The sequence below is a fragment of the Centropristis striata genome, chromosome 12 (genome assembly GCF_030273125.1).
Source record: "Centropristis striata isolate RG_2023a ecotype Rhode Island chromosome 12, C.striata_1.0, whole genome shotgun sequence".
Taxonomy (NCBI): Eukaryota; Metazoa; Chordata; class Actinopteri; order Perciformes; family Serranidae; genus Centropristis; species Centropristis striata.
The window spans coordinates 29,078,190-29,092,205 of record NC_081528.1 but is presented as its reverse complement, the minus strand read 5'-3'; the positions used below and the strand labels follow the sequence as shown (position 1 = coordinate 29,092,205).

The 14,016-nt window shown below is 41.1% G+C and overlaps 4 protein-coding genes across 4 annotated transcripts in view; all 4 read right to left on the bottom strand.

The window, feature by feature from the left end:
- The window catches only part of LOC131981495 (protocadherin alpha-C2-like), a 131,910-nt gene extending 129,423 nt beyond the window's left edge, over positions 1 to 2,487 (bottom strand). Inside the window, exon 1 of the mRNA XM_059345804.1 lies at positions 13 to 2,487. Within this exon, the coding sequence (XP_059201787.1) occupies positions 13 to 2,370 (2,358 nt within the window). The 5' untranslated portion in view covers positions 2,371 to 2,487. The remainder of the gene's footprint in view (positions 1 to 12) is intronic.
- A 1,935-nt stretch (positions 2,488 to 4,422) lies between these two features.
- On the bottom strand, positions 4,423 to 7,294 carry LOC131981437 (protocadherin alpha-8-like). The gene has a single exon (XM_059345707.1). It carries the CDS (start codon positions 6,820 to 6,822, stop codon positions 4,423 to 4,425), a length of 2,400 nt encoding a protein of 799 aa, XP_059201690.1. The 5' UTR covers positions 6,823 to 7,294.
- A 745-nt stretch (positions 7,295 to 8,039) lies between these two features.
- LOC131981436 (protocadherin alpha-3-like) lies at positions 8,040 to 10,680 on the bottom strand. The gene has a single exon (XM_059345706.1). The coding sequence runs from the start codon at positions 10,407 to 10,409 to the stop codon at positions 8,040 to 8,042; it is 2,370 nt and encodes a 789-aa protein (XP_059201689.1). The 5' UTR covers positions 10,410 to 10,680.
- A 795-nt stretch (positions 10,681 to 11,475) lies between these two features.
- Positions 11,476 to 13,848, bottom strand: LOC131981434 (protocadherin alpha-8-like). The gene has a single exon (XM_059345705.1). It carries the CDS (start codon positions 13,846 to 13,848, stop codon positions 11,476 to 11,478), a length of 2,373 nt encoding a protein of 790 aa, XP_059201688.1.
- Between the last annotated feature and the right edge of the window lie 168 nt (positions 13,849 to 14,016).

Sequence of the window (14,016 nt, the reverse complement as noted above, 5' to 3'; positions counted from 1 at the left end):
AATTTATCTTACCTCTGTGGATGTCCTCCTCCTGTCAGGGAGCACTAGTGTGTTGGCATGGCTGCCCGGGACTATAGTAGATCCTATACTCATTCTGGGTCCAACTAACATGTAGCGTTTGTCTCCAGATCTGTACTGGATGCTGTGACACAGTGTCCCATCATAATTAGTCTCTTGTAGATATTTAGAAGTATACTCTGTGGATTTGGAGCACTGCATTGCAATCAGCACGATGATACTGATGATAAAAAGTACAGAAACTGATCCCAAAGTTATCATGAGGTAAAAAGTCACATCAGTCCCCTCCTCATCTCTTGTTGCACTTTTAACATCAGAAGCAGCAAAAGCCTCTTTGGGCTCCACAAGTTTGACAAGCACAGTAGCTGTTGCTGAGAGAGAAACGTTGCCATTGTCTTTCACCAGTATGATCAGTTTATGCTCAGCCTCGTCTGTCTCTGTGAATGAGCGAAGTGTTCTGATCTGTCCTGTATAGCGGTCCAAAGCAAAGAGACTGTGGTCAGTAACTTCCTGCAGTGAAAACAGTAACCAGCCGTTATATCCTATATCAGCGTCATAGGCTCTGACTTTAGTCACCAAGTGTCCTGCGTTCACATTGCGGGGAATCTCCTCCACACCTTCAGCAGAACCGTTAGAGCTGACTGGATACAGGATGACTGGAGCGTTGTCGTTCTGATCCAGAATGAACACGTTCACTGTGACGTTGCTGCTTAGTGACGGGGTTCCAGAATCTGTGGCGACAACTTGGAACTGGAACGTTTTCAGCGTTTCAAAGTCAAAACTTTTTAGCGCCAAAATATCTCCACTCTCTGAGTTAATGTTGAGAAATGAAGCTAATTTATTTTCTTCGCTGCCATCTCTGAGAATTTGATATGAAATAAGAGCGTTGTCGTTCTCATCTCGATCAGAAGCTCTAACAGAAAACACAGAGGCTCCTGGTTCATTAGCTTCAGTCACATAGAAAGTATATGGACTCAGTGAAAACTCTGGACTGTTGTCATTCACATCTGCCACCACAACGCTTATTGTCTTCTCAGATGATAATGGAGGCTGGCCAGCATCCTTTGCAACTACTGTTATGACATAATGTGACTGTTTCTCTCTGTCCAGAGGTGATTTGGTCACTAATGAATACATTTTGTCTTGTAGAGATGGTGTTAAAGTAAACGGAACGTCCTCACTTATGGAGCAAATAACTTTTCCATTTAGACCAGAGTCCAAGTCATGTATGCTGATTAGAGCTACTGTAGTTCCAGGTCTGGAGTCTTCAGGGATTGAACTTGAAAACGAGGTAACTTCAATCTCAGGTGCATTATCATTAACGTCAACTATCTTGATGATGACGCTTTTTTGTGTATTTAGTGGAGCCAGACCTTTATCTGATGCTTGAATTTCAATCACATATTTGTCCTTCTCTTCATAATCTATTGAAGCTTTAACAATGATCTCCCCTGTTGATGGGTTGATTTCGAAAAGCTTAAAGAATTTACGACTTACACTGTTGCTAAAAGAGTAAACGACTTCTCCGTTAGGTCCTTCATCTAAATCAGTTGCATTCACTTGTATAACTGTTGTACCTAGTGGAGCGTTTTCATCCAGCATCACAGAGTAAACATCTTTAGAGAAAACAGGTGCATTATCATTAATATCCAAAACATTTACTAAAATGTTCATGTCGCCAGATTTCGGAGGTTTCCCTCCATCCACTGCTGTCAGCACTAAGGACTGGCTTCCCGCTGTCTCTCTATCTAATGATTTTTGCACAATTAATACAGGTAGTTTACCATCTTCTCCCATATCTTTAACTTCCAAACGGAAGTGGTCGTTGGGGCTGAGTTTATACTGCTGAACAGAGAAAGGTCCACCGTCTGGATCTCGCGCGGCTTGCAGCGGGATACGTGCTCCAGGTAGCACTGACTCTGAAATCTCCAACGTTTTCTCTTTCTCTGGGAAAGTGGGAGAATGGTCATTTATATCCAGAACTTCCACTGCAACATAATGCACCTCCAGCGGGTTTTCCAGCACGGTTTTCAGATTTAATAAACACGCAGTGCTTCCCTCGCACACCTCTTCTCTGTCAATCTTCCGACTTACGTACAGGATTCCGTCATTCTGATTCACATGGAAAAGATGTTCCATAGCACTAGAAACAATCCGATACTTCCTGTCTTTCAGCGTGCTTTTATCTAATCCCAGATCTTTCGCTATATTTCCAACCACAGTTCCTTCGTTAACTTCCTCAGAGATGGAATATCTTAATTGTGCCGAGGCCACGCTCCACAAAAGCACAGCAACCACGCAGCCGAGCCACCGTCTTCTCGCCCTTCTTACATCGCATCTTCTTTGTCCCATTATTAAAGACAAAACTGTTTTGGCTCCCTCCCGTAATTAATATCCGCGTTGAACGGAATGTATCCAAGACATCCGGGTATGCAACTGTCCACTCTAAAAATGTTAAATTCACGGGTAGATATTTATAAACGGAGCAGCAAGCCAAGCCACCAAGCGATTCTGCCACTACCGAAGTGAGAGGGCTGTAAATAGGTGGACCCAAACTGCAGTGACGACAAGCTACAGCCGTTTTTTTCCTTACACACTGACACCATGCGATCTCGCTGCACACTACAAGGGGATTCAAGTTTAAAGCAAATAAAAAAGCATAATGACGAGGTTTTGTATTTATTTGATTTGACCCTATGCGCAGAAGTTGTAGGTGATACATCAGGTGCAGAGATGCCTTTTTAGGCTGATTTAACTAGCTTTCAAAAAACCTGTATTCCTCTAACCTCGAATGGATACACCAAATCCTCCAAAAACGTGTAATGCTGACATATGATAACTTTAAACTATATCCGTCTGATATTGATAAAAATAATGAGGTAATTGCGTTAAACAAGCTCGTGGTTCGACACTTCTTAGAACCGATCAAGAGGTATCACAACATCAGAGCAAAGGATATCAGCACCATGGACAGCGATAAAACCTCCTATAATTAGGCCAAGCATCATGTCTGACTTTTAGATTATATCAAACAAGCCCGGGAAGCTCGAATCACTTCATGGTCTCACTGAAAATGCAGAATGTTCCTTTCTGTGCAAATCTTTATTTAATAAATCAAAGTATATTGGAATATTGTCATGTCGTTTTTAAAGTATAATAAAAAAGAAGAAAACCAGGAAATAACCGGATGAGTGAAGCATATACGTCAATCTATCTGAGCAGCTGCTGTTATAGGCACGACTATGCTGAAAGGACATTATGTAATCATCATTGCAGCTGACAATCGAAGTGTAGCAGCCAAACGAACAGTACAGTTTAATGACGTGTAGATGACAGACAGAATAGTAGGAGGTATAAGTCTTCACTAGCTTTTTGTTTTTTGTTTCATATCATTTGTAAAGTTTAAATATATTTATATTTAAAATATCATTACTAAATAGATTTTAATGAGTACAATGCCTTATGGAATGTTCAGTGTTGACTGGCTTTCAATGTAGATGTATGTATATTAATGCGGTTAATGATCATTATGTGATGTCTTATGTTTATGTTAAGAGTGTACCCCACGAAGATTGGTCTGATTGGACAACCAATGGTAAAGCATCTTTACGTTAACACGTGATTCAGTGGAGGACGCCCGCCTGCAGTTGAGCGTTTTGGAAAGAGTGAGCTAAAGCGGAGGAAAGTCGCCGGTAAGGAGGGTTGAATGGATGCCGAAGAAAACCAAAGCTGTAGTGGCGAGAGTCACCCACCGTCCCGAACCGACCTCGTGCCCAAAAAAGGTTCACATTCGGCGGTGTGGAAGTATTTCGGATTTCAGCCAGACGATGACAAACAGTGTGAGGTGCATTGTAGCGTGTGTTTTGCCCTCATTGCGGCGCCGCAAGGCAACACTACAAATCTCTACAATCACCTTAAACGTCACCACAAAGTACAGCATGATGAAGCCGTACAAGGCAAGAAACAAACACAGACGTCAATAACCGGAACCTTGTACAATGCGACGGCATACCCACCAAACTCCAGTAGACATAAGGAGATCACAGCAGCTATCACATATCACCTAGCCAAAGATATGGCCCCAATAAACACTGTACAACATACACTCTACGTTCTAAGGAAATCAGACTGTTTGATGTGCATATGATGATAGGGGGAAGTTGTTATCACCTGCATGTCTCAATTTTTATTTTTTATTTTTGTTAAAGTAATTTATCTTCCAATGATTTATGATGTTTTGTCAAAGTTCATCAGTGCAACAAACATTTTGTTAAAAAAAATCGTGCCAGAGAATCGTGATCTCAATTCTAAGCAGAAAAATCGTGATTCACATATTTTCCAGAATCGTGCAGCCCTAACATGCAGTATATCCAACAGATGATTGACTGACCAAATAAATTAACACTATTGTGACTCTGCCACGGTTTTTACAAGCAAAAGTCTTACCTCTCCAGATGGCCGTCTCCTGTCAGGGAGCACTAGTGTGTTGGCATGGCTGCCCGGGACTATAGTAGATCCTATACTCATTCTGGGTCCAACTAACATGTAGCGTTTGTCTCCAGATCTGTACTGGATGCTGTGACACAGTGTCCCATCATAATTAGTCTCTTGTAGATATTTAGAAGTATACTCTGTGGATTTGGAGCACTGCATTGCAATCAACACGATGATACTGATGATAAAAAGTACAGAAACTGATCCCAAAGTTATCATGAGGTAAAAAGTCACATCAGTCCCCTCCTCATCTCTTGTTGCACTTTTAACATCAGAAGCAGCAAAAGCCTCTTTGGGCTCCACAACTTTGACAAGCACAGTAGCTGTTGCTGAGAGAGAAACGTTGCCATTGTCTTTCACCAGTATGATCAGTTTATGCTCAGCCTCGTCTGTCTCTGTGAATGAGCGAAGTGTTCTGATCTGTCCTGTATAGCGGTCCAAAGCAAAGAGACTGTGGTCAGTAACTTCCTGCAGTGAAAACAGTAGCCAGCCGTTATATCCTATATCAGCGTCATAGGCTCTGACTTTAGTCACCAAGTGTCCTGCGTTCACATTGCGGGGAATCTCCTCCACACCTTCAGCAGAACCGTTAGAGCTGACTGGATACAGGATGACTGGAGCGTTGTCGTTCTGATCCAGAATGAACACGTTCACTGTGACGTTGCTGCTTAGTGACGGAGTTCCAGAATCTGTGGCGACAACTTGGAACTGGAACGTTTTCAGTGTTTCAAAGTCAAAACTTTTCAGCGCTGAAATATCTCCATTTTCAGTGTTTATGTTGAGAAATGAAGCTAATTTATTTTCTTCTCTGCCATCTCTGAGAATATGATATGAAATAAGAGCGTTGTCGTTCTCATCTCGATCAGAAGCTCTAACAGAAAACACAGAGGCTCCTGGTTCATTAGCTTCAGTCACATAGAAAGTATAAGGACTCAGTGCAAACTCTGGACTGTTGTCATTCACATCTGCCACCACAACGCTTATTGTCTTCTCAGATGATAATGGAGGCTGACCAGCATCTTTTGCAGTTATTGTCAGTTCATAATGTGACTGTTTCTCTCTGTCCAGAGGTGATTTTGTCACTAATGAATACATTTTATCTTGTAAGGATGGTTGTAACATAAATGGAGCATCCGCATTTATGGAGCAAATAACTTTTCCATTTAGACCAGAGTCCAAGTCATTGACACTGATTAGAGCTACTGCAGTTCCAGGTCTGGAGTCTTCAGGGACTGAACTTGAAAACGAGGTAACTTCAATCTCTGGTGCATTATCATTAACGTCAACTATTTTAATTATTACGCTTTTTTGTGTAGCCAGTGGAGCAAATCCTTTATCGGATGCTTGAATTTCAATCTCATATTTGTCCTTTTCCTCATAGTCTATTGAGTCTTTAACACATATTTCACCCGTGGATGGGTTGATGTCAAAAAGCTTTAATAACCTACGGTTCACAATACTGCTAAATGAGTAAACTACTTCGCCGTTTGAGCCCTCGTCTAAATCAGTTGCATTTACTTGTATGACTGTTGTACCCACCGGAGCATTTTCATCGATCATAACAGAATATTGATCTTGAGAGAAAACAGGCGCGTTATCATTAATATCCAAAACATTTACGAGAATATACATTTCGCCAGATTTCGGAGGTTTCCCTCCATCCAGTGCTGTAAGCACCAAAGAATGGCGTCCCGCTGTCTCTCTATCTAAAGATTTTTGCACAATTAATATAGGCAGTTTACCATCTTCTCCCTTGTCCTTAACTTCCAAACGGAAATGGTCATTGGGTGTGAGTTTATACTGCTGAACAGAGAAAGGTCCACCGTCTGGATCTCGTGCTTGTTGTAGTGGGACACGTACTCCAGGTAACACGGACTCGAAAATCTCCAACGTTTTCTCTCTCTCTGGGAAAATGGGAGAATGATCATTCACATCCAAAACTTCCACTCCAACGTAGTGAACCTCCAGTGGGTTTTCTAGAACGGTTTTCAGATTTATTAAACACGTACTGCTCTGCGCACACACCTCTTCTCTGTCAATCTTCCTGCTCACATACAGGATGCCATCGTTTTGATTGACATGGAAAAGAGGCTCGGCATTACTAGAAACAATCCGATACTTCCTGTCTTTCAATGTGTTTTTATCCAACCCTAGATCCTTGGCTATATTTCCAACCACAGTTCCTTCGTTAACTTCCTCAGAGATGGAATATCTTATTTGTGCCGAGGCCACGCTCCACAACAGCACAGCAACCACGCAGCCGAGCAAACATCCTCGCTCCCTTCGTCTCTCGCATCTTCTTTGTTCCATGTTTCAACCCGATATCATCAATAATCATTCACAATAACAAAACTGCATTGCAATGAGCGCAAACAACAGCTCCACGTGTGATAATATTTATCCTCTTCTTACAGCGACAGACATGAAGACAAACAGAGTATTTCCAAAGGCAGCAGTAAGCTGAGAAACGACCGTGTTCATGTCGAACTGAGGAAGCTATCAAGAGGTGGAACCCAAATACGCTGACGACAAGCGCATGCAATGCTGACTTTTTCTATTATACTGACACCATGCGATGTAATGCATCACTGCAGAAAATCAAAACCATAAGAACATTATCTGATTTGTAGATTGCGTTTTCATGTCAAATTATTATTATTTTATGTCGAATCAGTCGCCAAGACTGGTCTTGTGAATGGAAATTGATAAGGGTGCTGATTTTAAAACACAAAACCTTCCTCTTATACGTAGAAAATAAATCTCACTGACACGTGGGGATATCTTAACTCCATTTGACTAAAGTGTATAGGGTGTAAGACATTGAGATTAAGTCACTAGAGTTTAGCAAAACTTCTAAAATGACAGCAAACATGCGTTGCACCATGGACACGGAATTCCCGAATTCCACTTCTGTCCAGCTACATTTGGTTGTGGTATTCCATCTCAAGATTGTAAAAAATGGCTTATGCACATTGGCTTGTTTAGAAACACACTTGCAAAGAAAACAAAGAGTGGCCAACAGATCCAATGCTATACATTTTAAAACCACAACGAAGCCCCAGGCAAACACATAGTACAATATATGTGCAACCAAAAACTAATGAAATGTTCGTCACACATGCCACAGCTTTCAGCATTTGTAATCTGCTGCAAATTATGTGTAAAAAAAACAAATCTGAAGTAACATGACATCATAACATTATATCATAACATAACGCACCATGAAATCATGAAAAAACCCTTTAACGGGTGTTTTTATTTGCCCCAACAACGTAACTATGCCTGAGTACTTTACTTTCTGCATCCAAAGAGTGGGAAAACGATCTTATTGTGAAGACTGAAAACTTTGCAGATAAGTCCATTATCCACGGAAAGTATAAAGATAAATGTAGACATTTTGTTATTTTTTAAATGTAATAATATTTTTCCAGGTAAATTGATTTTCAATACACAGTTTTCCCCAAAATTCACCTGTTATTGCCCATTGCTTCAATGTGAACGTAAATATTTGGAGGGAAAACGCTTGTTTAAATGTATCTTACCTCTCCAGAAGGCCGTCTCCTGTCAGGGAGCACTAGTGTGTTGGCATGGTTGCCCGGGACTATAGTAGATCCTATACTCATTCTGGGTCCAACTAACATGTAGCGTTTGTCTCCAGATCTGTACTGGATGCTGTGACACAGTGTCCCATCATAATTAGTCTCTTGTAGATATTTAGAAGTATACTCTGTGGATTTGGAGCACTGCATTGCAATCAGCACGATGATACTGATGATAAAAAGTACAGAAACTGATCCCAAAGTTATCATGAGGTAAAAAGTCACATCAGTCCCCTCCTCATCTCTTGTTGCACTTTTAACATCAGAAGCAGCAAAAGCCTCTTTGGGCTCCACAACTTTGACAAGCACAGTAGCTGTTGCTGAGAGAGAAACGTTGCCATTGTCTTTCACCAGTATGATCAGTTTATGCTCAGCCTCGTCTGTCTCTGTGAATGAGCGAAGTGTTCTGATCTGTCCTGTATAGCGGTCCAAAGCAAAGAGACTGTGGTCAGTAACTTCCTGCAGTGAAAACAGTAGCCAGCCGTTATATCCTATATCAGCGTCATAGGCTCTGACTTTAGTCACCAAGTGTCCTGCGTTCACATTGCGGGGAATCTCCTCCACACCTTCAGCAGAACCGTTAGAGCTGACTGGATACAGGATGACTGGAGCGTTGTCGTTCTGATCCAGAATGAACACGTTCACTGTGACGTTGCTGCTTAGTGACGGGGTTCCAGAATCTGTGGCGACAACTTGGAACTGGAACGTTTTCAGTGTCTCAAAGTCAAAACTTTTTAACGCCAAAATATCTCCATTCTCTGAGTTAATGTTGAGAAATGAAGCTAATTTATTTTCAGTTCCTTCTCTGAGAATATGATATGAAATAAGAGCATTATCGTTCTCATCTCGATCAGAAGCTCTAACAGAAAACACAGAGGCTCCTGGTTCATTAGCTTCAGTCACATAGAAAGTATATGGACTCAGTGAAAACTCTGGACTGTTGTCATTCACATCTGCCACCACAACGCTTATTGTCTTCTCAGATGATAATGGAGGCTGACCAGCATCTTTTGCAATTATTGTCAGTTCATAATGTGACTGTTTCTCTCTGTCCAGAGGTGATTTGGTCACTAATGAATACATTTTGTCTTGTAATGATGGTGTTAAAGTAAACGGAACATCCTCACTTATGGAGCAAATAACTTTTCCATTTAGACCAGAGTCCAAGTCATTGACACTGATTAGAGCTACTGTAGTTCCAGGTCTGGAGTCTTCAGGGATTGAACTTGAAAATGAGGTAACTTCAATCTCAGGTGCATTATCATTAACGTCAACTATCTGGATAATAACGCTTTTCTCTGTAGTTAGCGGAGCTAAACCTTTATCAGATGCCTCAATTTCAATTTCGTACTTGTCCTTTTGTTCATAGTCTATAAGACCTTTCACAATGATCTCCCCTGTTGATGGATTTATATCAAAAAGCTTAAATAATTTACTACTCACACTGTTACCAAATGAGTAGAACACGTCTCCATTCTGGCCTTCATCTAAATCAGTTGCATTCACCTGTATGACAGTGGTGCCTACTGGAGCATTTTCAGAGAGCGTCACTGAGTATACATCTTTCGAGAAAATGGGTGTGTTATCGTTTACATCCAAAACTTTTACAAGAATATTCATATTACCAGATTTCGGAGGTTTCCCTCCATCTAGAGCCGTTAGCACCAACAGGTTACTTCCTGCTGTTTCCCTGTCCAGAGATTTTTGTAAAACTAATATTGGTATTTTACCATCTTCTCCTTTATCCCTAACTTCTAAACGGAAGTGGTCATTGGGGCTGAGTTTATATTGCTGCACGGAGAAATGACCGCTGTCTGAATCCCTTGAAGGTTTAAGTTGAAATCGTGCTCCAGGTAACACGGACTCTGAAATCTCCAACCGTTTCTCCTCCTCTGGGAAAGTGGGAGAATGATCATTTATATCCAGCACTTCAACTCCAACATAGTGTACCTCCAGTGGGTTTTCTAGAACAGTTTTCAGATTTAGTAAACACGTACTGCTCTGCGCGCACACCTCTTCTCTGTCAATCTTCCTGCTCACATACAGAATGCCATCGTGCTGGTTTACATGGAAAAGGGGGTCCGGATCACTAGAAACGATACGATACTTCCTGTCTTTCAATGTGTTTTTATCCAACCCTAGATCCTTGGCTATATTTCCAACCACAGTTCCTTCGTTAACTTCCTCAGAAATGGAATATCTTATTTGTGCCGAGGCCACGCTCCACAACAGCACAGCAACCACGCAGCCGAGCAAACATCCTCGCTCCCTTCGTCTCTCGCATCTTCTTTGTTCCATGTTTCAACCCGATATCATCAATAATCATTCACAAGAACAAAACTGCATTGCAATGATCGAGAACAACAATTCCACGTGTAAAAATAATTGTCCTGTCCTTAGAGCGACAGACATGAAGACAAACAGATTATTTCCAAAGGCAGCAGTAAGCTGAGAAACGACCGTGTTCATGTCGAACTGAGGAAGCTATCAAGAGGTGGAACCAAAATGTGCTGACGACAAGCGCATGCAATGCTGACTTTTTCTATTATACTGACACCATGCGATGTAAAGCATCACTGCAGAAAACCAAAACGCAGCAGCACTTCATATCATTGGTAGGTTATGAGCTCATGTGTGTTATTATTATCCATTTTTTGCGAACAACATATATATATAAACATGTACGAAACATGGAGAGCAAACATGCTTCGCCCATGGACAGCGACTTTCACCAATCCCACTTCTTTCCAGGTGAACTTAGTGATAGTATTCCATTTTAAGATTATAAATAACGTCTCATTGACACGCGTTTATTAGGTGTCACATTTTTAAAGTAAACAACCGAGTAGCCAACGATCCAATGCTACGCATTTTCAAAGCATACCAAGGCCCCAGGCAAGCACATAATACAATATATGTGCAGCTAGAAACAGACAAAATGGTCACCACACATGCCACAGCATTCAGTAGTAACATTCTGCTGCAAATTATGTTTAAAGACAACAAATCTGAAATCTTAAGTCACTATTAATTTCATCATAAACTTCATCTTGCTTCAACTAGGATGTTTTGCACTTTCTTAACTGATGGTTTAATTTTCACCAACAACTTAACTATGCGTTAATACTTTACTTTCTGCATTCATAGTGTGGGGTGGGAAAATAATAAAAATAAAAGTCCATTATATATCTATGGAAATGTGTAAAGATGAATGTCGACATTTTGCAGATTTTGTTTATCTGATTTTAATATTTTGCCCGGAAATGTATTAAATGTATTAAAAACAGGCATTTTTCCCCCAAAACTAATGCATCAGTGTCCATGGCTTGACTTTGAATGTAATTATGTGAAAGGGAAAACCCGTTTAAATATGCCTTACCTCTCCAGATGGCCGTCTCCTGTCAGGTAGCACTAGTGTGTTGGCATGGCTGCCCGGGACTATAGTAGATCCTATACTCATTCTGGGTCCAACTAACATGTAGCGTTTGTCTCCAGATCTGTACTGGATGCTGTGACACAGTGTCCCATCATAATTAGTCTCTTGTAGATATTTAGAAGTATACTCTGTGGATTTGGAGCACTGCATTGCAATCAGCACGATGATACTGATGATAAAAAGTACAGAAACTGATCCCAAAGTTATCATGAGGTAAAAAGTCACATCAGTCCCCTCCTCATCTCTTGTTGCACTTTTAACATCAGAAGCAGCAAAAGCCTCTTTGGGCTCCACAAGTTTGACAAGCACAGTAGCTGTTGCTGAGAGAGAAACGTTGCCATTGTCTTTCACCAGTATGATCAGTTTATGCTCAGCCTCGTCTGTCTCTGTGAATGAGCGAAGTGTTCTGATCTGTCCTGTATAGCGGTCCAAAGCAAAGAGACTGTGGTCAGTAACTTCCTGCAGTGAAAACAGTAACCAGCCGTTATATCCTATATCAGCGTCATAGGCTCTGACTTTAGTCACCAAGTGTCCTGCGTTCACATTGCGGGGAATCTCCTCCACACCTTCAGCAGAACCGTTAGAGCTGACTGGATACAGGATGACTGGAGCGTTGTCGTTCTGATCCAGAATGAACACGTTCACTGTGACGTTGCTGCTTAGTGACGGAGTTCCAGAATCTGTGGCGACAACTTGGAACTGGAACGTTTTCAGTGTTTCAAAGTCAAAACTTTTCAGCGCCAATATATCTCCATTCTCTGAGTTTATATTAAGAAAGGAAGCTAATTTATTTTCTTCTCTGCCATCTCTGAGAATATGATATGAAATAAGAGCGTTGTCGTTCTCATCTCGATCAGAAGCTCTAACAGAAAACACAGAGGCTCCTGGTTCATTAGCTTCAGTCACATAGAAAGTATAAGGACTCAGTGAAAACTCTGGACTGTTGTCATTCACATCTGCCACCACAACGCTTATTGTCTTCTCAGATGATAATGGAGGCTGACCAGCATCTTTTGCAGTTATTGTCAGTTCATAATGTGACTGTTTCTCTCTGTCCAGAGGTGATTTGGTCACTAATGAATACATTTTGTCTTGTAAAGATGGTGTTAAAGTAAACGGAACATCCTCACCTATGGAGCAAATAACTTTTCCATTTAGACCAGAGTCCAAGTCATTGACACTGATTAGAGCTACTGTAGTTCCAGGTCTCGAGTCTTCAGGGATTGAATTTGAAAAGGAGGTAACTTCAATTTCAGGTGCATTATCATTAACGTCAACTATCTTAATAATGACGCTTTTGTCTGTTGTAAGAGGAGCCAGGCCTTTATCAGATGCCTCGATTTCAATTTCATATCTGTCCTTCTCCTCACAATCTATTAAACCTTTAACTGTTATCTCACCTGTTAATGCATCAATATCAAATAGGTTTAAAATATTTTGATTCAAACTGTTGCTAAATGAATACATAACATCTCCATTTGGTCCGTCATCTAAATCAGTTGCATTCACTTGTATTACTGTTGTACCTACTGGAGCATTTTCATCCAGCATCACAGAGTAAACATCTTTAGTAAATACAGGTGCATTATCATTAATATCCAAAACATTTACTAAAATATTCATAGTACCAGATTTCGGAGGTTTACCTCCATCCAGTGCTGTCAGTACCAATGAGTGACTCCCTGCACTTTCTCTGTCCAAAGATTTTTGAACAATTAATATAGGTATTTTACCATCGTCTCCCTTATCCTTAACTTCCAAACGGAAGTGGTCATTGTGGCTGAGTTTATACTGCTGCACGGAGAAATGACCGCTGTCTGCATCCCGTGATGCTTTTAACTGAAATCGTGCTCCAGGTAACACGGACTCAAAAATGTCCAATCGTTTTTCTTTCTCGGGGAAAGCTGGAGAATGATCGTTTATATCCAGCACTTCCACTCCTACGTAGTGTACCTCCAGTGGGTTTTCTAGAACGGTTTTTAGATTTATTGAACACGTACTGCTCTGCGCACACACCTCTTCTCTGTCAATCTTTCTGCTCACATACAGGATGCCATCATTTTGATTTACATGGAAAAGAGGCTCGGCATTACCAGAGACTGTCCGATACTTCCTGTCTTTCAGCGTGCTTTTATCTAATCCCAGATCTTTTGCTATGTTTCCAACCACAGTTCCTTCGTTAACTTCCTCAGAGATGGAATATCGTATTTGTGCCGAGGCCACGCTCCACAACAGCACAGCAACCAGGCAGACGAGCAAACATCCTCGCTCCCTCCGTGGCTGGTATCTTCTTTGTTCCATGGTCAACCCGAAAACATCAGTAATCCATCACAACAAAACTAAACACGTCGTAAAAAAGAATACAGCACTTTCCCGCATATGAATACTCATTCTATCCCTTCTTAGAAATGGTGGTAAACGGGATATTCAGCAAGACAACAATATGCACTGAACGGGCTGCCCTACTAT